This window comes from Glycine soja, chromosome 15, assembly GCF_004193775.1.
Source record: "Glycine soja cultivar W05 chromosome 15, ASM419377v2, whole genome shotgun sequence".
NCBI lineage: Eukaryota > Viridiplantae > Streptophyta > Magnoliopsida > Fabales > Fabaceae > Glycine > Glycine soja.
Window position 1 is genome coordinate 49,032,852 of NC_041016.1, and position 25,853 is coordinate 49,058,704.

Consider the following 25,853-nt stretch of genomic DNA (forward strand, 5'->3'; position numbering starts at 1 on the left):
TTCATACTTACTAAGAAAATTAGTCAACTCCCAATTAAAAAATGTTTTTTTTACCTAATTGGTTAAAAGGTGTTGTTTATTAGTCCAATCAAACACCAACATAGCACTTGATTTGGCATCTTAGTTTCGAAACCTAGTCACATATAGTCTCTAATTAAAAAAAGTAAGAAAAAAATTATATCAAAAAATACTAACTATTCTATGGTGTGTCATTATTTAATTAAGAAACAAGAACGATAAGTCCTAAATATAAGGTGGTAGGCATGTAATTAAAAGTGAAAAGACAAAAAATAAAAATAGAAATAAAAAAATGATCATGTTGCTACATCTTGTCTTGGAGAAAGGAGACATAGCCAAAGAGTATTCAAGTGTGAAACTGTAATTTCCTATCTTCTTGGTCTAGTATGGGTTATATAATAATGTCGTATTAGGCTATGTCATTTGGCATTCGAGTCAATAGGCTTTGAGCAGGTCGACCCAATAAGAATTGAATGGTACATCTAATAAGAATCGAATGATACATAACCTCACCTTTAAGAGTTATGGAGCGAAGAGGCTAAATATGTGCCAAGAAAGCCAACGAAGTATACAACACCACAATCTCAAGTGCATAAGCATGAATAGACTAAGATTAAGTAGGTCATCCAACAGAATTCAACCGAGATGACTGAAGGGGTACAAAAAAACTACACTAGTTTTGTACCACTACCACCCAACATTTTCTATACTATAGATTTTGTATTATGTAACCCATAACAATTGAAAGTATTTAGAAAGAAAAAATTATGGATGTTAGGGTGGGAGACCTTAGCATGTCTCCAATTGTGAAAAATGCATTTTGCATAATTAGATCTTTTTATTTTATAATTGATAGCTAAGATTTATTTCTTTTTTCTCTTTTTTTCCCAAACTTTTCTAATTTGTCCCATGACCTCTCCTCCCACCCCCTTCTTGTGCACCCAAACCTAAACCTTGGAACACACCTTCCAGGTCATCGTCATCACCATCAATAGCTTCTTCATCATCATCCTCCTTGTCGCCAAAATCATCCTCAACACTGTAACTCCACCAATACTCAAACCCATGCTTTTCAAATTCGAACCACACTTGAACCTCATCAAGATGTCATGTACAAGGCCCATCTCCATCAACTCCCTCGCCACCATCAAGAAGTTCTCCCCGCACTTGATTTTGGTAGGCCAAATGACCTATTTGGTCTTTTATCTTATTTTAAAAAGTTCAATTTGATATTTTATCTTTTTTTTGTTCAATTTAGTTCTTTATCTTTTAAAAAGTTTATTTTGATCATTTATCTTATTTTTTTATTAGTTTAATCATTCGATTCATTTAAGATTGACGTCATTAATCATTTAAGAATATATTTTGTTAAAAATGAAGTGGAGAAGAAGGAAAGAAAACTAAACCAAAAGAGTTCATTTTAAATAATTAACGACACCAATATTAAATAAATTGAAAAATCAAATTAACAAAAAAAAAGATAAATGATGAAGTTGAACAAAAAAAATAAGATAAATGACAAAATAAACTTTTTTAAAAAAGTAAAAAGACTAAATTAAACAAAATAAATAAGATAAATGATCAAATTAAATTTTTTAAAAGATAAATGATCAAACTAAACCCAAAAAATTAGATAAATGACCAAATAGATCATTTAGTCATTTTGTTCTTGTTTTAATTTTTGAAGAAAAAAAATGTTTATTTTGCTTTTGGAAGAATATAAATTTGAGGTGGAGGAAGAAGGGGATGAAAGGGGAGAGAAGGGAAGTTGAGGATGAAGAAGGCTAATTTAAGAAAGAAAAGGGGGACAAATGAGAAGAAAAAAAAGAAAGAATAAATTTCAACCATCAATTAAAAAACAAAGAAATCAGCAATACAAATTTATTCTCCACAATGAAAAACACGCTAAGGTCTATCACCTTATCATTCATCTGAAAGGACTAATAATCATACAAAATATTCATAGCTGATTGCATTTATTGCTGATTTTTATCAACTAAACAATCATGCAACTACGTTAATTAATTTACAAAGCTATCATCCTATCAGTTTCACTTTCTACATCAAAGTTATTACCTGTTAAGAGAAAGTAAAGGCACATAATGGAAAACACATAAATTACCTATTAAAACAATGCAGATTTGATCATCCACCATTTTATTATTTTTTGCACCAATTTTTTTTTTTTTTTGGATAGTATTCTTACCGTTAGAGGACATAAGACTATTCCTTGTAGAAATTAGTTACCAGTTAAAGAACAACGTACTCATCACCTCACAAATACTGCTCCATTGGCATAATCATGAATACAATCTTAAATGTGAGATCTTTCCCGGCTGAAATTCAAACTTTTATTTACCATGTTGAGAGACTAACCAATACCTTTATATCCAACTCCATTGTCATTGCTGCACCAATGCACCTTTAAAACAAAAGTCCTTCCCCCTCGAGTTCAAGCCTTAAGATAACTGTAAACCCACCTCCTGCTCGGCACCTCCACCACTAACCGAAGCAGGACCCAATTCCAACTTCCATTTCCTTTGTCATAACAATACATTATACCCTTTAACCATGCACCATTTGACCCACCACAACAATTTATATATCTAATAGGATAAATAGTCATTTTTGTCCATAGATGTGTAGAGCATTACATGACACATTAGTGGATGAATTTGTTAGCGCTCTACATATTCAGAAACAAAAATGACTATTTATCCAAAATATAATTTAATCTTCATTTTTTCAATCGTTTCAAGCATAACATTACAATAAACACTTAAAAATAGGAAAGAAAATATAAGTTAGAATAAACATAATAATAAGCATAATATTGATTAATAAGCATAATTTGTCGGTTGCTGAAATTTTTATTGTGACAACATTAGGTAAAGACAAAATTAAATTGAGTCTCATTTTCTTATAAGGATATAGTTGTATATTTTTGTTTGAATATGATATTTTGAATAAGATATTATCACATTAAAAACTTCAAAACGATAAATAAATTATGTTTATTAATCAATATTATGCTTATTATTATGTTTATTTAAATTATGTTATATTTTCTTTTTTTTAAAGTATTTATTATAATATTATGCTTACAACAATTAAAAAGAAAAAAAAAGATGAAGATTAAATTATATTTTACTTAAATAATAATTTTCATTCCTAAATATATCTTGTATATTCTTTCATTAACATTAATAGACAATAATTAACAAATGGATAAATTTGTAATACTTTTTTTACTTTCAAAAACTAAAATTTAAATTTTTATTTTTGAAGAACAAATTTATCAGCACTCTATACAAGACAAAAATGACTATTTACCCTATCTAATATACCTAACATGTTCAGCAATGAGTGTCAAGAACTATTTTGCATTTTTTGAAACGATTATCAGCAATCATTTTGGACCGTCCATGTCTTTAATCTCATCCAATAGTTAAAACTATAAACAGCATCCATGCTCCCTATTTCAAAGGGAGCATGTTAGAAAGCATTTACATTCACTTGCAAGTGTACTACAAACATAGCAGCCAATACATTCGAAGTACTAAAGGTAGGATATGATTAATGACACTTAGAATCTTCCGTCTAGTAAGTAGGTCGAGTTTATCATCATCATAACTACTATTATTTCAAATGGAGAATCATCAAAATCATGGATGATCTTGCATGAAAATGGACCTTCCATTACAAGTCCGACTATATAACCCTTGGCTTTCTACTTTACAATTTTCCCATATGCCCATTATATTGAGTAAATGAAATTGGTCCTTCCAACAAAATTGAATTTTAAGTCCTTCAAACAAATAAGAGTTTCTAGACCTGACAGCTTATGGTAGGCTAAGGTGGCTGCATCATGACAGTATTGAAAGCATTCAAGGATCTTTGCTAAGTGTCCGTCCAGAAAATTTTTCCGAACATTAACAGTCCACACACAGGCCACACACAACCATGGTACACATTATTCAAACATGGTTTTCCTGTACATGCCTTTTGCTGTCCCTCTCAGTATGGCCTAGCCGACTGACCTTGTTTCGATCCTCCACGTAATCAAAACGATTATTGTGGTTTGGTCCAAGGCCATAATTATGACGTTGCTTCCCCTCCATTCCTCTTTCAGGGGAGCTTCCTGCTTTTCTCTTGCGATTGCTTGACTTGGGTGATGGAAGCCCTACCCCAATGTCATCAAGTGCCGATACCTCCCCTTCTTCAACAGCACTTAGATCTGGTTCATATGATGCCAAACCCTTTACTCCATGATATTGCTCATCTTCATGATCTAGATGTCTTCCACGCATGTTATCATAATCAGATCTGTCAGAGGGCTTAGACCAGCTTTGCCTCTTATCCTTATTTTTCTCACTCTGAGGAGCCAGTTCAATTCCATCTTCCAGTTCCCTCTCAATGAGATCATCATCATCCATGACATCTGTTTTCTTAGTTATATGACCAGCTGCTTTCCTTCGTTTTTCTAATGCAGCCTTTACTTTGTCAGTATCAATTTTCTTAATGGCTTCCTGAGGAGGCCGGCTAAATGCATCCTCTCGGTGATCAAGGTTTCTGCTATTATGTCTGTCTTTCAATTCAGTCAGTTCTTTTGTTTCAGTCCCTCCAGCATTGCTTTCGTGCTCTTTTTCACCATTATCAAATCGAAATTTCACCATGTCTTGAGCTTCATGAGAGTTTTCCTTAAATGGTAGAGATTCTCGCTCAGGATATTGATTGCCTTTGGCATCACCTTCCACCCTATGTTTCATTTCTGTGCTCCCATAATCACCACTTCTACCATGGTTTGAGATGGGACGCCCAACATGATTTGGGACCGGTGAATCAAATATGGCCATAGAAGATGCAGTCTTTGATGTTTCCAGCCTTGTGGCTCCAGCCTGGGAATTACTCTTTGCAGCTGCATTTTCATCATTAGTAGCTAGAGCTTTTGCAGTGGTCCGATTGGAAGTCCCACCTCCTTCGACATCATTGGAAGGTGGCATTCGATTTTGTTCATAGAGCTCTAACATTTGATTACTAACTTCTGCAAAAAAAATAAAAAATAAGAACAACATTAGTCTTGTGTTATGAGAATATGATATCCAAATTTAGTACGATTGAACCAGTCTCTATTTAGATAAATACTAAGATACCATCAGAGAGAGAGAGAGAGAGAGAAATAAGCATGAATAAGAGGAAAGATAAAAAAGAGAGATGATAATGAGATGGTACTTTTTTTTCCTCATTTCTTTATACGACTAGTACTGAATAAAAAGACACCAACCCTCCAATTGGCGTGGAGTGACATCAAACTCTTGCCACCAGACCTTCTCCCCATCCGATGGTAGCTTCACCTTCAGAAACTTGGCAGCAAGGAATATGGCTCCAGCTGCAATGTGATGAGGCTTAAATTGCAAGCAAAGTGATGTCCGAAGTCTGCATATCACATCCTAATTTCAGGAAAGAAAAATCAAAGGCCACTGGCCTTAACAAAAATTTGTGTAATCTTCATACCCATCATTTACAAAATTCCACGCAACTTGAGCAAGGGCATTTTGAGCAACTTTGAATTTCTTTATTGCCTCAACAAGAGGTTTATAAGGATGGTGCACATTCAGATCAAAACCAAGAGTTGCAAGAACAACCCTCTCTCCAAGTAAAATTAATTCTTTATGCTGCTCATACACTTCCTGTGTCACAATTGCATGAAAAGAAAATATATTACAAGAGAGGTAAGAAAAAATTGATAAGTTCAAAAGAAATTTTATTTTGAAATAAATCACCACAGTTAAACAAACACAAAGAATTAAGAAAACAGCAATAAAATTCAATTTCAATCCAGAGACCTAAATCAAAGCCCTACAAAGAAAACAATTAATTAACAGGTAGTTCAACGTTGGGACTCGAGCAGAGATTGCTTGATGAAAGAAATACCTTTTGTTTTATTCTCATAATTGCCGCTGGGTCCTTCTTATGTATAATTTCATACGAAATAAGAATTACATCTTTTAGTGGGCGAGGAGTTTCTTCAACCTTCCCAGCAAGAAACATGCATACTGTTGCAATGGTCTGCAGAACATGTTAAGTTACTAATTATCACCATTTGTCCAATTTAATATTTCATCCTATTCATAAGACAATTTAGTACTACACATACAGATACATATCAACAGATGAACAGAGAAGTATAAATATATGAAAGTTCTCCAACACATGCTAAAGAAAGAGACAGTAAATAGGTAAGACAGCTAGACAGAAAAAGAGATGACATTAAGGTTAAGTTTTCCAAATGAAGAAAACAACAATTACAAGTAAAAACTAGGAAGCCATAGGATTTATTGTTTGGGTAATAAACCAAATACCATACATTTTTTTAAAACTGGTTAAACACTTTACATAGCACAGCCAAAACACAACAACTAAAAAGGTAAGCAGCTGGTTGGCGACTGGCATAGAATAGAACAATTCTACAAATACAATTTGTGTTAGAATAATAAATAATCACATGTTCATGAGGAAAGTCATTAAACTGAAGTCCTACATAGTTAAATCTAACCAGATACACTACAAGGGTAAAACAAATAAGTAGGGCTTTAAATTGCACACTATAGTGCCACTATAGAGGTGTAGCGGTGCGGAGTGGCCCCTGTCAGCTACAGGGGCTGCCGTAGCAGAGCAGTTTAGTGTAGCGGCCATAGTGGACCAAATAGCAGGCTGAATAGCGGCTGTAGCAGGCCCTATGTATTATTTCAAAAAATCCCTTGATACACTACAAGGGTACAACTTAATAAAACAAATAAGCAGGGTTTTAAATAGCACACTATAGTGGTGTAGCAGTGCGGAGCGGCCCCTGTCTTCAGGGGCTACCTTAGTGGAGCTGTTTAGTGTAACAGCCATACTGAAGCAGTTTAGTGTAGTGGACCAAATAGATGGCTGAATAGAGGCTGTAGCAGGCGCTATGTATTGATTCCAAAAAATCCCTCCGAACAGACACATTTGAGCTCTCTTGGAGGGCTATTTTTGGGATTTTAATTTCAAAAAATGAAATCTATAAATGTAATAATGGTGAAAATGATATAGAAGACTTGGATTTAGAAGATGATGGTTGATAACTGATAATTCCTATCTAGGAAGCTTGTATTTAACATTTGTTGATATTTACTATTATGTTTTGTCTAAGACACTTATGAATTTTTGCTGTTATTTATGAATGTCATTAATTTTGAGTAATTTTTATATGTATATAATATACATACATTATATAAACCAATAAAAAAATCAAAATAGAAGCTTTCCGCTATATGCTATATCGCTATAGGTTTTTGGAGCCAGACACTACACTACTGTCCAAGATTTTAAAATTGCAAATAAGCACCCGTCTACTGATTTAACATGATAATAATTTTCAATCCTCGTCAGTCCCAAAAGACGAGGTAAAAGTGATTAGGTAATTAGAAATCTAGGCCACTGTCAAGAAGACCACCCAATACATATGAATAATGTTAAGGGAAAAAAAAGATGATATTCTCTCAATTATGTCTCAACAATCTAATGTGTTAGAAATGTAATATAAACACAGTAATCAATATTGCACTAGAGCGGGATAGCATAGCGGGTGGCCCAAGACCGCTATGGGATTAGCGGCTATAGTGATTCAATAATGGCCAAAATAACGGCTTTTCACACTATAGCAGCGCTACCATGTTATATGCTTAAAAATCCATTTTACCCTTGGAAAATCGTTTGGGGTTTATTTCGCTAAAATATTCCACAATTAATTTATCTCTGTTTCTGTTTTGACCTCTAGTCCTTCACACATTATAGGACTATCTTTTATCCTATGTTAGTCTTTCTTCTTCCTTTAGACTTTTCACCTAGTTCACATTGTGCTAATTTTTTATCTAATTTGTTGTGTTCTTATTCTATTAACTTCACCATCATCTTTCATTTTGTGACTTCATTAATATGTTCTTATTGCTCCTAGACTGATGGTGATTGTGTATGTAAACTGTGACTTACTATTTATCATGAATTTCTTTAATTTGGGTTATGTATTTATGTGCAGGTAGTCAAAATCGAGATTTTGCTTAAGATCGGGCAGGGGAGTATGGATCGTAAATCAGGGGATCGTAACACGGATCATAAGATCCTACAAAATTTAAGAAATTCATATATATGTGTGTGCATATATAAAGTAACATAAATCAGAATATGACACTTGAAAGACATAAGCAAAAAAATATAGTAAACCCATCTAGTTTCAAAATAGTAAGCAATAAGCCTGAGTGCTGAAAGAGAGGAGAGGAGTGGGAATGCTGAAAGAGATGAGAGGGGGTGCTAAAACTGAAAAAGAAAAGAGGGAATTAGGGAGAGTTACATGGAGTGGAAGTGAAAGAGAACAGAGGAAGGGAGTATGAAAGGTAGGATGTTATGAGGGGAAACTGAAAAAGGAAAGGGATCATGAAGGGAAAGAATGGGGGGAAGACTGATTTTTGTGGATGTTAGGAGGGAAGAGTGATTTTCGTGCAGATATAGAATGAGGGGAAGGGGGAATCAGTAAATTAGTGGGGCAGTAAAATGGGTGAAATTAATTTTCATTTTAGGGCTATTTTCAGGTGGTAAATTTATACTTTTGGGGAAAATGGGGCCCAGCTAAGGAAGCAGGGGGCGCAGTTATTTTTTACAACAGAAACAAGCAATAACAGTGTGGGCTAGAGTTCTTTGTGCCACGGGTTATTAATCGGATCGCAAACCTGACCCACTGAAAAGCCAAACAGCACTCGAAGAAGAACAGCACACCTCACAGTTATCGTTCTTCCCCAGTGATCTTCAATGATCCGGCAAAAACACGATTCTCACCACTCACGAACTTGGACAGGGCACAGAAGATCGCGATTTTGACTCCCATGGTTTATGCATGTAGTATAAATTAATTAGTTTGTATTATAATGGTAAAAATAGTAGTCATCCTGCTTCCGACTATAGCACTTTCAAAGTTAGCCACTACACACCACTATCCAAGATTCGTTATCCAAGATTGATGACTATGGATCTAAAAACCATTCACATGTCTTCACCTAAAAACATGAACATTATAAGCTACCTCATGCAACCTTCCCTTATCCAGCCCTAGCAATCACTGAACGCATTTCTCTTTGGTCAAGTTGTCAAGAGACCATAAATGATACATCTACAATGGCTTAATGTGGAATTATAACAGTAATATAATATATAATAATATAATACATAGGGCAATTTACATGACAACTTCACCATATGTATCATATAGCATGGTTATCAAACTCTCGAGTTAACTCGCTAACTCTTACGAGTTTACGAATCCACTTATCCTATGTGAGTTGACTCGTGTATAAACTCTCTTAAACTCAATAAACTCTAAGTAAACTCGGTAGACTCTGGGTAAACTCAATAAACTCTAAGTAAACTCGGTAGACTCTCGAGTTTACCACCGAGTCAACGAGTCATCAAGTCAAAAAAATCATTTCAAAATATAAGTCATTTTGGGTTGTTTTCTGTCTGTTTAGTATTCAACATACCTTCATTTAATGTGTTGTTCCCGAATCAAAAAAGTTTCACCTTTAATAACATCAAACCCTTGTTTTCTAATAATATCAAACCCTCGATGGAAATTATTTACCACTACTATAACATCTGCAAGTTATTATCTAGTAGTGATGCATTACTAGACTTAATTATTTAAGTATTGTGAAATTTATGATTTATTATTTTATTTTATTATATTGTTGAAATGTTTAATTGGTAAATTATTTATAGATATTTTGTTATTATCTTTATATGAAGTGAACTCTTACGAGTTTACGAGTTGAGTCCACGAGTCGAATCTATAGAACTCTTACAAGTCTACGTAAATTCGCGAGTTTGATAACATTGTCATATAGTGCACCACTTAGAACCAAATTTTAATAGGTATAACAAAGCAGAGTAAATAAACCAAGCTTCAGCTATACCACATCTGTTTTAAGTTTTTAACAACATACGAGATATAAATAACTGAAGATTTTTTTTTCCTTTTCTCTTTTTATTTTCTTGGTGATTTCCAAGAAACAATGTTGCCCATACTCCTACATTTCTATTAATTGGCACAATCAATCCTTAAATATGAATTCTAATGCATACGTCATAATTCATAATGAACTAGAGTTCATCAAAACAGAATAATTCATATAGAATAGCCATGAAGATATAAACCAGCCAAAAAATAGATTTGCCAACACAGCTAATTAAAATACATACAAAGAAAAAAAGTATTCACACCGAGAACAATGATCCAATAATAGTAGCAGGCAGGTTATCATAACAAAATACAGACTCACCCTCCTGTCATTCTTTGCATGGGACTGCCGGAGAAAGAATCGATGACAAAATATTATTGCAGTTGCAATAGTTACCTGAGGTCTGCAACACAATTAAAACAGCATCAACATCATGATAAATGAAGTTAAGTGTATTCATTGACATTTATTATCAATTTTAATATGATAATATAGATAAACATATGTTTTCCCTTCAGCACAAGCAATGTCTCATAAAAATATAAACACATTAAGTTGCTAAGATATTCCTGATGAGCTCCTGCCCTCCTACAAGGAAACAAATCAAATATCTAACACAACCTTACCTTTTGTACAATACAAAAAGCATTTTGCCACTGGTAGAACATTTATATCAGTTGAACAAATAGGAACCAAGGATAATTGCAATAAATCACAAGTCTCAAAAGACCCTCCTATTGCAGTTAAGATAGGCCACTGAGGCAACCAATAAAGACTCACACTTTAAGTCTCATGCCTAAGTCTTGCAGAAATGTACAGTATGATTTGCGTAGGTAAGTTTCTTTCTTCAAATCTATGCCATCATGTTTGGATGGTGAGTATTCTTCAATCTCCTTCCTATAAAAGTACCACCTCGAACCATCCTCCGGTTGAGAAACAACTTGAGAAGTTCCATGATGAGAGGCATCACCAAGCAACAATCCAGCCATGAGGTTGAAAGCTGATGAAACTTAGTTTTGATGTATATCTGTATAAACTTTAGAACATAATGATCACGTCAGTAATGTAACATTAAATAATCATTCCCTGTCCGTTAAATACAATAATGAGAAACAAAGATGTGACGTTCTAAGGTACAAAATAAAATAAATCCCAAATGATGTCAACAAAACAAACTTGGGTTGAGAACCTTCAATTTTTCACTTTCATTTAATTATCAAAATCTGATATGAACAATTGACCGTCTCCAAAAAAAATTCAAAACAAATCTGTCAATCTCATTTGCTCAATTCTATTACCCTCTAACCATGCGACCACAAATATCACATCCTTTTATAACATTGACATCAATACCCATTAGACCTCCACATTCAATATTCCCAACACTAAGACCGTACACATGTTATATACTTCAACAAACTTCATATCAGCACCAGAAATTTAGCATATCACTAAACAACCCATACCAAAATAACACAGCAAACCATCCCAATATGTCACTACTACCTAAATTACCTACCCATTACCATCAAATATTAAATTACCTAAAATTAAAAACCAATTTTTGAGTCCACAGTAATCTTCAATACAGTAAACCTTAATCAACAGTTCGGAAAATGAAATTTACAAACTAGGTTCCTTCGAAAGAAACAGACAAAACCTAAAAGCCAAAGGGTACACTATTTTATTCACCAAAAACCAAATTAAAAAAACTGCAAGCGGAAAACTACAAAACCCAAAGCAAAATTCAACCTTTACCTGTAGTAAAAGAGCGAAAGAAAAGTTCAATTTCAGTGGGGAAGACGAATTTGATGAGAAGGACGCGATTTTTTCCCGCGAGCAGCGAAAAATTCGAAACCAAAATCAGGGAGTTTCCAGAACCAGCGCGTCTTGCAGAGATGGGAGAGAGAATTCTGTGGTGTAACTGTATATGAGTGAGAGCAAAGAAGAAGAAAGAAGATATTCTGGGATTTTTTAAATTAGGGTTTAGAGAGGTGATGGAGAGAGAATAAACAGACTACGCCGTATCAGCGGCAACCATATACACACCAACCCTGATATTTTTCCTTCTCCCTTTGGTTTTTCTCTTTTTATGGGTAATTGGGTAAGTATCGTTTTTGGTGTGAGGTAAATGGGTAAAATATATCGTTCATTAATTTACAAATTTAACTTTTTTATTTAGAAATTCGTATTTTCATATAATAAATATTTATTTTATATTTGTAAAATCTGTAATAAGTTGTTCTTCTAAAAAATATCATAATAAGTAAAAAAATTTAAATGTATAAATTATATTATAATTAAAATTTGTAACAGATAAAAAATTTAGCATATAAATTTTATAATTTATATTTAAATGTTTTTAGTCCCTTAATTAGAGAAAATTTATTTTCGGCAATGTTATACATTACGAAAATAGTACTGCACCCAACCATGAATTATAACATGGACCAATGTGGTTTTTTTTAAAATAAATAATAATTGAAAAAACTTAACAATGAATAAGTTTTGGCAGAAATAACTGGTTCGTGGGATATCACGAAAATCAATTTCGTTCGAAATAGTATTTTTCATTTATTTTTGTTCCTCTAAATTTAAAATTATTCTTTATAGTAATTTTATTTAGAAATCTTTTAGTCTCTCTACCCAAATGTCATTAGAAGTTTTGATCATGTAGCTAACTAGTTTACTTATTATCAAACACGCTATATTGAAGAAAAACACACATATAAACCCACATGTGTTTTTCTAAAGTGTTTGGGCAAAAGACGTTTAGGTAGTGTAATTAAACTACGCTTTTTTTTAAGAGAAATGCAAGGACCAGAGACACGAATTTTAGTTAAGGAGAACAGTGTGTTATTACAAACTACTTAACACTATTTTTTATTCTCACGAATAATAAAAAAGACAGATCAATTTTAAATTTGAAGGATCACAAATTTTCCTCTAATTTGAGATTCTAAAAAAACTTTTTTTTCTAAAGAACTAAAAAAACATTTAAGTCTTATATTAATAATAAATCATTTATATATATTGCATGGAATGTTATTTTCAATTATTGATAATTTTTCATATGAAATATTAAAATTCAAATTAAAACTAAAAATATGAAAATTGATGATTGAAAAACATAGATTAAGAAAAAATCATAAAAACACTTTTGTTAAAATAAAAGTTTAATTACTCATTTAGTCTCTATAGTTTCCAAACTTATCCATTTTAGTCTCTATAGTTAATAAGTGTCTTTTTTAATTCCTGTAATTTACTTTTTAATTTACTTTTTAATTTCCAATAGATCATTACCGTTAAAATACCGGAAAGGCACCGGATTTTGAATGAACAATATTAAACTCCGACAACAGGGATGGTCCCTACCGGTTTCTTACAAAAGATTTCAAAGGACTAACTATCTGAGATATTTTTTTCTTTTTCCCTTTATACAAAAAATTTCAAAGGACTAACCGTCTCACATATCTTTTGAATCCCCCTCACAAAGAATTCAAGGGACTAACCACCTAAGAATTCTTTGTCCTAACACATTGGAGAGTACATCCTTTATGGTACAAATAGAAGATACATCTACTTGGGTCGTTATACTGAGAACAAGATAGGGTGCATCTCTTGTGGATTAGTTCAAGTGGAGGGTACACCCACTTGATTTTCAAAGAGAACAAGGGAGGGTACATCCCTTGTGGATCTTTCGTTTGTAAAGGATTTTACAAGGTAGAAAGAAATCTCAAGAACCGTTGGTTGTTTGGGAACTGGATGTAGGCACGGGTTGTTACCGAACCAGTATAAATCTTGTGTTTATCTTCTTCTTCCCTACACTCTTTAATTTCCACTGTGTACTTTTAATTGTCGCTTTTACTTTTGGTTAAGTTTTTGTTTCTGTTCTTTACTTTCTTAACTTAGTAGTAAAAGCATAGTTGAATCTAGTAACATTAAGAAGGATAAATTTTTAATTAGTCAAGACACATTAATAATTAATTAAACCTCCCCCCCTTCTTAATTATTTTGAGGCCACTTGATCCAACAGTGCTAAGAAAAGGAGGAGGGATCCCTATTCTTGTGTAAGCAACAATTATTTTGTACTCTCTATCTCATTTGTGTTAGGGTTTCTGTGTATGGCTGGCTAAACATCCTAGTTGGGGATTTCTAAGGAACAATTGATGTAATTATCTTTAATATCTAATTAATTGTGTTTTGTGTGTTCAATTCTTCTTTCAATGCTTAATTATTGCATGCTCTTGGTCTGATCACCCATTTGTGTGTACGGTTAGGTGACTTTAGCATTGGGAAATGTATTGTTGCCTTAGAACTTGATAGAAGCAGGACTAAATAACTACATTACCAGGGATGGATTGTGGCGTTTTGGTTTTCTGAATATGTTGTGATGATAATGTTGTTTAAGTTAAGCCTAGTCTTACAAGAGGGATCTGCGGACGAAGCTTAGGTTAAATTAGTCTAAGCTTACGAGAGATCGAGATTTAGTACTTTAGGCTACAACATAGAACACAAAAACATGATTGATTAGAGAAATATCCTCATATGCATTAACTCGTTTGTTAGAAAGACCCAATGCTTTTTATCTATTGCTGTCAACTTTTACTTGCATTTACTGTTTTTACCATAGAATTAGTTTATTTCTGTTTTTAACCATTAATTATCAATGTTTGTTCCAACAATACATTACTTCTGAATAGAACTCTGTCTAATAAGCAAGTTCCTTGAGTTCGATACTCGGATTACTCCATTTTAATTTCCAACGGTGTTAAATAATTTTAACGATCTAGACCTATTGTAAATTAAAAGATAAACTACAAGGACTAAAAAAATCACTTATTAACTATAAGGACTAAAATGGATAATTAAACAAAAAAAACTCTCAAAAACAATCTAATTAATAACAAGTAAAACACTCTCATTCTTTTCGTAAGGTAAGAAATTATCAAAACAAGTAGAAACAAACTAAACAACCAAAGAAGAGTCTAACAGTAGGCGACGTCCAAGATTAATCCTACACTTGAGTCTACCTCCCCCAACCAGCTCAAATGTCAGCTACTGTATTTGCCTAACGAGGAATGCAAGTAACTTTCAACGTCCAAGCTTTATTCGTCAACCCACAAATAGTAAAAATCTCCTCAGCATAAACATGCATGGATATTCTATCAGTATCCCAACCATTCAAAATGTCAACTATATAAGTCTGCACAATTCGATTCACACTCCACGGATCTAAAACCAAGGTCCCAAGTATAAATCAACCCAGCCTTCACCATAAGAAGTTCATCTAGGATAGAGTCACCCACTCCACAATAATGAGAAAAAGCCCCCTAACCATCAACCAACTGCATCACGCACCAAGCTGTTGACCCTCATCTTGTGAGACAACAAATTAAAAGAACAACTGCCATCAACATTGACTTTCACAAAGGAATGGATTGGTAGAACCCACTTGTTATTGGCTGGATATGAAGCGCCAGAAGCGAGGTGAGCCATGAAGACACAAAATTCAGCACAAGATAGCGGATTCATATGACAAACTTACTCAAGGGACCAGGTTTGCGTCCCAAAGATAGTTTTACATCCTCTCACTGAAGAAGTGTAAGCAACATGAATGAGATCAAAAAAATATTTTTTGAACATACCCATATGTATTCACAAATCTCTAAACTATAGCCATTTTTTTTATCTTTTTTATTCATCCTGTGCTTCGTCAATAATAAAACAAAACTTAAAATCACCAATTTTTTCATGTATTACAACAACTCTAGCAAAAATACATAATATTTCTTTTGAATATTAGTGAGATTATTGATAAATCACTTTTGTAATGATATTTTATGTAAGTTTTTGTGTCATTTGCATGTGTTTTCTTGGCAGAATAAACATTTAGGTGCTAATTTTGTCTTGGGGAAGTATAACCACTAAGTGAAAAAAAAATGGAAATTTGCATTTTTACCTCTACTACAAAAGTCACCTTCAATGACACTAATTTAAAGACGGTTGAATCAAAACCATTGTTACTATAACCACAGTGTCACTTTTGTAATTAATTGAAATTGTTCAAGAATGGTTTTCATAAAATCATATTTAAAATCTTTTCTCATTTCCTTTTTGCTCATGCTTTCTCATTCACTCATGTGCAACTCTCTCCTCTCACATTTTCCTTATTCTTGTACTTCCTCTCTTGCCGATGTGTCAAAGGCGATAAAGTTCGTAATGTTGAAGGTTGGCGATCTGATGAACTAGGCTTGTCACGGCTCCATCTAGCCCATGACCTTCAGCCTTGCATGTTGCGCCATCGAAATGATGCACACCAACACTGCCCGCTACGATCTTGACCACTTCGACATCATTTTCAGGCCCAGCCTTCACGAGTCTGATCGTCGTCAACACTCTCAATAACAAGATGACCCCTGTTCTTCACAAGTATTTCCTCTATCCTTTTTCTAGGGTTTTTACTTCCCTATTTTTTTCCTTTCCACCATAGATTCGAAATCGCATGACTCACTTGATGCACTTATTGGCTTTGTTTGTGTGTGGATACATAATATTCGAATTGGAGATTGTTGTATACATGTTGAGGAAATTTTAAAGATATATTTTATGGTTAGTGTTGAAGGAGTTGAATGAATGTCTATTAATTGAGGATTTCTGTGACTGAATTACACTTCGGGGACATTTAATCTTCCAAATGATATTGTTTTGTTTGTTTTAATTGACTCTTGTTTTGGTGATGTAACCAAATAAACACCTTAAACTTGTTTATGTTTTGTTTTCTAGTAAAAAAAACAACTCCTTATGTATTAACTTACCTAGAAATCATAGTGCTAGTGGCAACAAAACTCCATGTAGCCCATATAAATTTCTAGGAGCTACCAAATTGGGTTTCATAATGTCAGCTTCATGAGGAAGACTGTCCTCTGGATCTGGTCCTCTGGTAGAGTAATACACAACCTTTAGGGCCTCATTATTGTAGTTCACTTCTAATCCACCACCAATGCTAGCAAAGTTCCAAGGTATTGGACTTAACCTAGTTCATGATCAAACACATTGTAGGCACATAAACATTCTAATAAGTAAAACTCACTTTCTCAAGCAACTTAATTACCAAACCCAAAATGATGTGTTTTTCTTCTTTATTAATCAAACCGTGCATGCAATATTTAAAATAAGCATGTAGTAAGTTTCCACAACCCTTTGTTACTTAAGCTCTTGTCTTGTTCTTTGCCTTAGGGAGATGAGGAAATTCATTCTGGTCAAGTTTTTTATGTTATAAACTATATTGTTAATTGTACAGGTTAATCGAGATTTAATATCCAATGAGATGCAGCAATTGTGTCAGCAGTTGAAGTACTTGCAGGCTAAACTTTTTTCTCTGTTTCTTCACTTTTGATAATGTATTTTATTATTTTTCACATTTATCCAATGAGAAGATGTGGGATAAGATGGTGGATGGGAAGGAGAGAGATAAAGAGATGGTGTGCTTCTCTTTGAAATATAGATACCTTGAATGTTTTATACAATACAATATGAAAATATATGACATTGTAATGCAATCATCTATTAATGCTCAGGAAGTTAAATAAATAATTTTTGCCCCATTCATCAATTTTCTTTTATGCTCAAGATATACTTTAGAAGTATGAGTATCTTTGGGACTTCGTTATCTCAATTCTCAAGTATCAAATGCTGAGCTTGTGAAGATTTTCTTCTCTACCCAATGGATATATTTTTTCTTCCTTCTTCGTTAATTTTGGGTCATTATTGTAATACTATATGGATTTATGTTCTAGAATATAATATGAATCTTTAGCGGCGTTTGGTTGTAGAAAGAACTCTAAGTTGGAGAGATCCTAAAATATAAATAAATGGATAGTTTTAAGAACAATTAAAAACACTTGTGTCCTATTGTTGCAGCTCATGATAAAGACATAAATTTTGTAGTTGTTGCTCCAAATGATAGTTTAGTATGTAGTGGTTCTTAGTTTGGTAACTATATCTGACTTGTAGCTTTCTTTGGGGTTTTAAATCAAGTAATCTAATTATTTACAGAAAAAAGGACTACCACCTCATATTTATGTTTCTGTTTTTCTTCTTACTTCGAATTCCTAGTGAAGAAAGAAAAGTCACTAGATACTTCATTAGCCTTCCTTCCTTTACTTTTCGTTTTATTTTTGGAAAATCAGTGCTTTCACTATACTTATCATTATTATTATGTTTTACTTGTATCCCATCAGAATCGTACAACTTGTCTTTGGAGACTTAATTCTAGATCTAGTATCAGTAGTTGTATTTAAAGAGCATAAAAGAGAATAGATGTGCATATGTGGGGATTTATTTCCCCTTCTTCCAAGGGTTAAAAGAGTAAGTATCTCAAGTCTTTTGAAACTAATTTTTCACATTAATTATTTATTTTCCCTTCTCCCATGGTTGTTTCGTATCCCACATCAACAAAAGTTCTTGATTGGGGTATTGAATTACTATAAAGTGGTAAGGGCACAAGCTTCTTCCCCCCTTCCCTAATGCTTAATAGTTTCGCGTAGTTTATGTGCTTATGCAAATATAATAATTTCATCCTTTGATGATAAATAGGGCAAAAGTATCCTTTTACATTTGACAAGGTATTTAATCATGAGGTTTCTCAGCAAGATGTTTTCACTGAGATATCACAGTTGGTACAAAGTGCGCTTGATGGTTACAAGGTGATTATTAATTTGCCTCCTCTTGGTTTATTATGATAGGAGCCTAATTCTTAGAAAATAGGCAAAATAAAATAAAATAAAGCATAGAAACTTTATGATATAGTAGGACAATAAAATAGTTGCACTTTTTACTTAATAGTAAAATCAAAATTGTGTACTGAAATTCTGGTTGCTAATGACACCAAAATGTAAGCATTATTTTTGTGCCACAATCAACTCCATGAAAAGAACATGAATACTTTTTACTAGTTGATATTTCTAATGATGTATCATTCTCATTATTTCTCATGAATTTGGATAATTCTTCTCAAAAGTTGTTTGACACGTTAATGAAGTTATCTTGACATGTTCACAAACAACGCATTAAATATGTCTATTTTATTGGGAGAAGAAAAAATAATTCCAAATTTGATAAGAATATAATTTTATTATTTATTAAACAATTTGAAAATATTTTTATAAATAAAATTCTACATGTAATTTGTATGATTTTTTTACAAAAATAAGAATTATTTTTGTTTCCCACATTTTTTTAGAAATATTCCTATTCGAAATATTGCCAAATTTTAAATGTGGGTATCTCATACAGCAAAAATAAACTAAATAAAATAGTTTACTATAATAAAAAAATATTAATATTTAAAGCTTCTAAAATCATATATTATTTACAAAGTAAGAAATCGTGTGGAAATTTTGTGACTTAGAAGTATTATTTTGTAAAAAATTCAGAAAAATTACTTATAATTTTTTTTTTTGCATTGTAAAAAAAACTACAAAAATCTCCTGCAATTTTATGTGCAAAACCTGTTATGTACCCAAAACAAATTGCAGAACCAATTATGCTAATTTGCCTACCAAAATATATTATAAAATCAAATTTTCTTATTTTTTTTTTTTACATTTTTTATGGAAAATTCTATTGCAACTTGCAAACACATCAACTATTATATTATATCAAATCTATCCAAGTACTATAGCGTGTCAACTATTTGTACAATTGTTTCCTGCTTAATGTTTAGTGGCTTTATTGTGATTTTGTTGAGAGTCATGGACGTCTAATGTGAATTAGAAAGTGATAGTTGCATTTCTTTCGTATAAAGCACTAGCAACCTATTCTAGCATTTACAAATTTCCTGTCCCATATATTGTCTTATTAGAGTATAGATATCCATGTGATTTAGATCTCTTCCATCATAGGCCACATCAATGCCTTGTCGTGGGATATAGTCCTCGGAAGGTTAGATTTTGCACTATTTAATTAATAGGCCTTCTAATTATCAGGATCAGATCCCTTCCTATCTTTGTTTATAACTCTCAATTGTGTTCTTTTGTACTTTTCTAGGTAAATAATACAGATAACCAATCAAAATCTAGACCTGTGAAGAATGATCGTGTCATTCATGGGGATTACTCAAGGAAACCCCCAATTGCAGGTATCCTTGTCTATTTAATGTGTTTTCAATTTACAAATAATACACTATCATTATATTATATATTAAGTAAGTCTAATTCATTATGTTTTATAATTCACCTCTATGTTTTAATTATATTTAAATAATTTTTAATTTAATTTATATATATTTATAAAATTTTAATTATATTTAAATAAAAATAAAATAAATTTAGGTTTATATTTTACTTTTAATATATTATAAATGATAATATTGTATTTTAAAATAATTAATATATAAATAATAACCCCACTTTTGAAGACAATTCTTTAAAAAAAAATAGTCTTGGAATTCTCTAACTTTTTTTTAAAAAAAAATTTAAGATAATTTTTCACAAAAATGGTCTTAAAATGTCCAATATTTTCCACGAGGACAACTTCAAAAATGGTTGAAAACTATGATAAAAAAAACTCCTCAAGATTGTCGTGAAAAACAATTTTTTAGTAGTGCTTGAAGATTTGAAGACTCTATCATTTGACCTCGGTCACAGTACATCCATCACGGTCATGGTGAGCATGACCTCCGTTGTAAAATGATGATATCCCTTCTTAACATTGTCAGCCTCCGACAACAATTGTGGTAAACTCATCATGGCCGTGGTGAAGTTCAACACAGTCGTAGTGTGTCTTTCTGGTTAATATCTTTAAGAAGCTATAAATATAGGTTGTTTTCAGTATCTTTCACATCTTTTACCTAATTTATGAAGTTGAGAGCACTCTAAGGAGTTTTGGAGAGTTTTGAATCGTGAACAACATTGTGAGGATAGATTGTGATCATTGTTCTTATCTTGTACTATATCTATGTTAATTTCTTGTAAGTTTTCTAGTTTTGTTTGATCATAAGCAGTTAGTCACCCAAGTCTAGGGGGTTCTGATGCAAATATCCAATTGTACCCCATCCATTGTTCTTAATGAAATTTCTCAGTATTTTTTGTTAATTAATTCTCTTCCTTATTCTAATTGTTTATTTGGGAACTAATCTATCTTATGCTTAATTAAATGTATTGTGGTGATCCTCTACATATGTTGGGTAAACCTAGGTAGAGAATGTTTTACTCACTACTAGAAAATAGACTTTTAACATCGGTTATTTAGGACTTTCTACATCGATTATAAAATCGATGTTGAAAGTATTATCGTTAACATCGGTTTTAAAAAAACCAATGTTAACGTAAAATTTACAACATTGGTTATTTAAATAACCGATGTTGATAATAAGAATTACACCCAAAAAAATGTATTAATGTTGACAGTTAACATCGGTTTTCTATAAAAAAAAAAAAAAAAAAAAACCGATGTTAACGTATGTGTTAATGTTGACAATTAATATCGGTTTTTTGGAAAAATCGATGTTAACATACGTTAACATTGGTTTTTTTTTTACAGAAAATCGATGTTAATATCCAATACGTTAACATCAGTTTTTTACACAAAATCGATGTTAATTATTAACATTGGTTTTTTTATAGAAAATCGATGTTGTTTTCAGGAATTTTTTTTTAAATACTCTCTCTATTTTTACAAAAAAAAATCAAAATTTAACCTATAAATTTAAAATCAGACCACACAGCACACAACATATATCATTTGCATTCTATTTCAAATAGATTTTAGCAGAAAACTAGCTAGTAAAGTATTAATTGAAAAAAAAATCAATTGATAACTATGAATAACTATCAACAAAGGTTATTCAATGTTAAAATGAAACAACAATTGTAAAAAAATGTAATGCAAAGTATGGTAAACTAATTAAGTAACCTAAATTTACATAGTTCTCTAACATCCTATGTTTGATTTCTAACTTTTAGATAATATTGTGTCCACTGGATGTGATGCGCCTTGAATCTCTCTGCTTCCAATGGTCTAACATCATTAAAATATTGCTTGATCAAATAAAAGATAAATTAATAATGTAAGAACAATGATAAGAAAACCAACTTTGTTTGAAATAAACAATTACCGCCTCCTTAGAAAACCCTTTATTTTTGGACCCAATTCAAACTGGGTTCCTTGAGACACAAAACCATCTTCAGAATTTGTATTGTGTGTATGGAAATGGGGACTTGGGTGACTTGGATGATTGCAATTCTGATGGGGTTGCGGTTAGTGGAGAGATGATGCTCCCTTATAATCAAGTGGTGATGAGCAATGCAACAACTTAATTGGTGAGTGTAATGAAGCAAGAAATGTGTAGTGGCAGAGAACAAAGTGAAAATAGGGTGTTGGGGGGTTTCCCATGGCAGATTAATGCAGACACTAACATTATTGGTGAACTGGATTCACGAAAACCAATAGCAAGTTGGAACAATTTCACAAATTCTTGCCATGGGCTTCTTCAAAGAACTCTAATGTAGACCCCCCCACCACAACAAAAATCACAAGGCACTTATTTCCTCTGTAATTTATGTTTGACAAAAATGTTAGTCTTAATTTTAATTAAAGTACTGTGAATCATCTTGAGTAGTTTTGGGTTAATAGGATTTTTTTTCAGCTACACTAGTTGATCTAAACATGTTCATATATCTAGGTTGGGTTACAACAAACCAAAGTAGTAATAGATTCATAGAAGATGTTTCCTAACTAAACTAGAAATGAAAAAGAGACCAAGCTTACCTCGAACCCAAACAGTGACAATGGCAATGAGATCTAAAACAATGGCGCAGAGACTTCAAGCTTTCCTCGTACCTCAATCAGGTCACCACGAAATGTACCTAGGATTAACCGAAACAACACAAACCTAGATTGTTTGAGCTATTTTTTAATGGCCAGCTATAATTACAATGATGATGAAACGAACTATAGAAAAAAAAAGTATAAAATACAGAAGAATAAAAAAGAATTAAGGGAAAAACTCAGAAGCTTTTAGCCATGCTAGTTGGAATTTAATCAATGAATCAATCATGTCACTGAAATTTGGAAAGCAAAAAAGAGGGTCCATTACCTATGATGTTAAGTAACATAAATGAACTTCTCCCTTGTTATCATTCTTTTTCTTTGTTTTTTCTATCTCTCTCTACCTGCCTTGTATCGTTATATATCTATCTGCATATACAAATGATACTCTTTTTTTTACTTCATGGTGAATAATTAACCTACCTAGGTCTAGAATAAGGGACTGCAAGTTCCAAGACAAGAGTATGAATCCAGAGAATATCAGCTATGGCAGCAACTAAACTTCTATATTCTGCTGCAGGGGCCATTTCTATATCAGTTGTGGCTTTGTATCTATTGATACTGCCATCAGAATTGGAGTGCTTTTGATTCTGTTGTGGCTTTGTATCTATTGATTCTGCTGCAGGGGATTCACATACCTTTAAAAAAGTATGTGAATCCCCTTAATCAGTCCTCTGAATTTTGAGTTTTGGGATTTTGTATTACTTTGTCATTTTTCTTTATTTCTAAAGGGAGCTGTTGAGTAGGTTGAATGGTTATCTACAAAGAATCTCATGTTTGATTATCTTTGGCAAAATAGAGATATATAAATTTTTTGTTGCTACATTACAAATAAATTATATTTCAATAGAATCATATGTTAATAATGGTTTTCTTTTAAAATAGTAAATGGGAATGAATTGTGCAAATGATGTTTTGGTAATTGGGAATGCATTCTACTTTTTGATAATTAAATTTCATCACTTCAAGAATACAACAAGTTCAATTTAATTGTGTAGTATATGCAGCCCTTAGTATGTTGACCATTGTATTCTTGCAATGTTGATCGTGGATTTCTAGTTCTCAAGCTTCATTTTGATGATTCTCTATCTCTGACAGTTTATCCTCATGACTACCTATTCCAGTTTAAAGTGAGTAGGAGCTTCATTTCATTGTACAACCTAAAAAATTTCTTATTTAAGAAGCTGTGTAGATGCTAGATACTCAAATGACAAATATGTTTTTCTTTTAAGGGCTTCAATCTTAAGTTAATATGTTTGAATGTATTTGAGCACCTAGATTTGATATATTGTGTAAGTTTTTTAATGTATTTGAGTACCTTAGTTTGATAATTTAATTACTAGAATTTAATTATGGTGTTTCTTAATTTAATTTGTCCTTAATTGTCCCCCGGGATATCTGGTGTATTGGCTGGCAGAAAAGTGTGGCACAAACCAAGAATGGAAAGGACATGACCCTTCTTGGAGGTACAATTTAGAATTAAATGGCACTTATAAATTATTCTAGTGACCGTTCTTGATAGTATACTTTTCTTCATTTAGATATTTTCCCTAACGTCGGAGCAATCTTATGGTTCTATAAAGAAAGAGACCCCAATGCAATCTTAAGATTTTAATCACAATTGTTTCTTTTATTGGTAACCATGCAAAGTTGTATGATTACGTGGATATGATGTGATTTGTTGGTTAGATTAATTAAGCTCCTTGACAAGTAATTGTACAGAGATCCTCAAAACAAATGTAGGGTGAAACCAGTTCATTTTTAACAAAAGTTAATGAACTTTAAGGCCTCAAAAAGCTTAGATTTTGACCCGAGATGTATTTTGGAGTGAAACTAGTTCCTACAATCTTGTTTTTAGGCATATAAAATCTGTTTTTAGGATTTAAGGATTTTCTCCCAATGAATCTTAAGAGTACCTTGAAAACGACTTGGTTTGGAAGCCGAATTCTAAACTCTTCACTCTTAGGAATGTATGTTTTGGAACGAAACCTTTTTCCTCAGTTTTATATTGCTAATGTCTAACTCTCCATAAAATTTCATAATCATTGAACTTGTAGAACTCGTTTTAAACCCTTGAGTTCATTTTTAACTAAAGTTAAATGCACTTTAAGGCCTAAAAAAACTTAGATTTTGACCTGAGATGAAATTTGGAGTGAAACCAGTTCCTACAATCTTGTTTTTAGGCATATAAAAACTGTTCTTAGGATTTAAGGATTTTCTCCCAAAGAATCTTAAGAGTACCTTGAAAACCACTTGGTTTGGAAGCCGAATTCTAAACTCTTCACTCTTAGCTAACGTCTTACCAAACAATACAATATGCATACATTGCATTTAAGACCAAGTATGTTCTAGTTTTAGACTTTTAGTATTGGATTTGAAAGAATATTGTTCCCATCTTTCCCCATTTCAAATTCTGAAACTAAAATCCTAAATAATTACTATTTGGAACCCCAATTGCATACACAATCTCTTCTTATAGGTAATCTTCTAATTGCAATTGCTTTGCTTCATGAGTTAACCAAAATCAACCTTGGCTTGCACTCAAAGAACAAAACCTTCAAAATAGTATCCAAAACACCCTTTTTACTCCCAATATCTCAAACCCAATTTCAATTTCAAAATAGTATCAAAAACCTTGGCCTACACATAACCCATTTATGTGTGATGATTGGAAGCTAAATCCAGACCCCAAAACTTACTGCCATCAAACAACAACTTATCTGACTTCAACCCTCAACAACACAAAAGTCCAACCACAAACAAGCCTAACTCAAATTTTGTTCATCATGCAAAGCCAATGTCTGTGTCTACCCCTCAAACAAAGACCAGTACCAATCAAGCCATTCTCTAGTGGGGGTGATTATTATTTTCTAAAACAAAACCAACTTAATAAGTCTACCCCTCTAACAAAGCCCAATAGCAATCTACTCCTCTAGAAATCACAATTCTCATTCAGACAAGATAACAAAC

At 32.4% G+C, this 25,853-nt stretch overlaps 1 protein-coding gene across 1 annotated transcript; it reads right to left on the reverse strand.

Moving 5' to 3' along the window:
• Positions 1–3,420: 3,420 nt before the first annotated feature.
• On the reverse strand, positions 3,421–12,123 carry LOC114387973 (cyclin-T1-3-like). Its single transcript, XM_028348279.1, has 7 exons — positions 11,811–12,123; positions 10,833–11,088; positions 10,374–10,455; positions 5,953–6,087; positions 5,533–5,708; positions 5,303–5,454; positions 3,421–5,062 (listed from the first exon to the last, which is right to left on the reverse strand). The coding sequence occupies exons 2-7, from the start codon at positions 11,039–11,041 to the stop codon at positions 3,996–3,998; spliced, it is 1,821 nt and encodes a 606-aa protein (XP_028204080.1). The 5' UTR covers positions 11,042–11,088; positions 11,811–12,123; the 3' UTR covers positions 3,421–3,995.
• Positions 12,124–25,853: the final 13,730 nt, after the last annotated feature.

Coding starts and splice junctions, on each gene's coding strand:
- LOC114387973 (XM_028348279.1), bottom strand. CDS start 11,041: ATGGCTGGATTGTTGCTTGGTGATGCCTCTCATCATGGAACTTCTCAA. Junction 5,455..5,532: donor TGGAATTTTGTAAATGATGG/GTATGAAGATTA, acceptor TGTGATATGCAG/ACTTCGGACATCACTTTGCT. Junction 5,063..5,302: donor CACTCCACGCCAATTGGAGG/GTTGGTGTCTTT, acceptor TTTTTTTTGCAG/AAGTTAGTAATCAAATGTTA.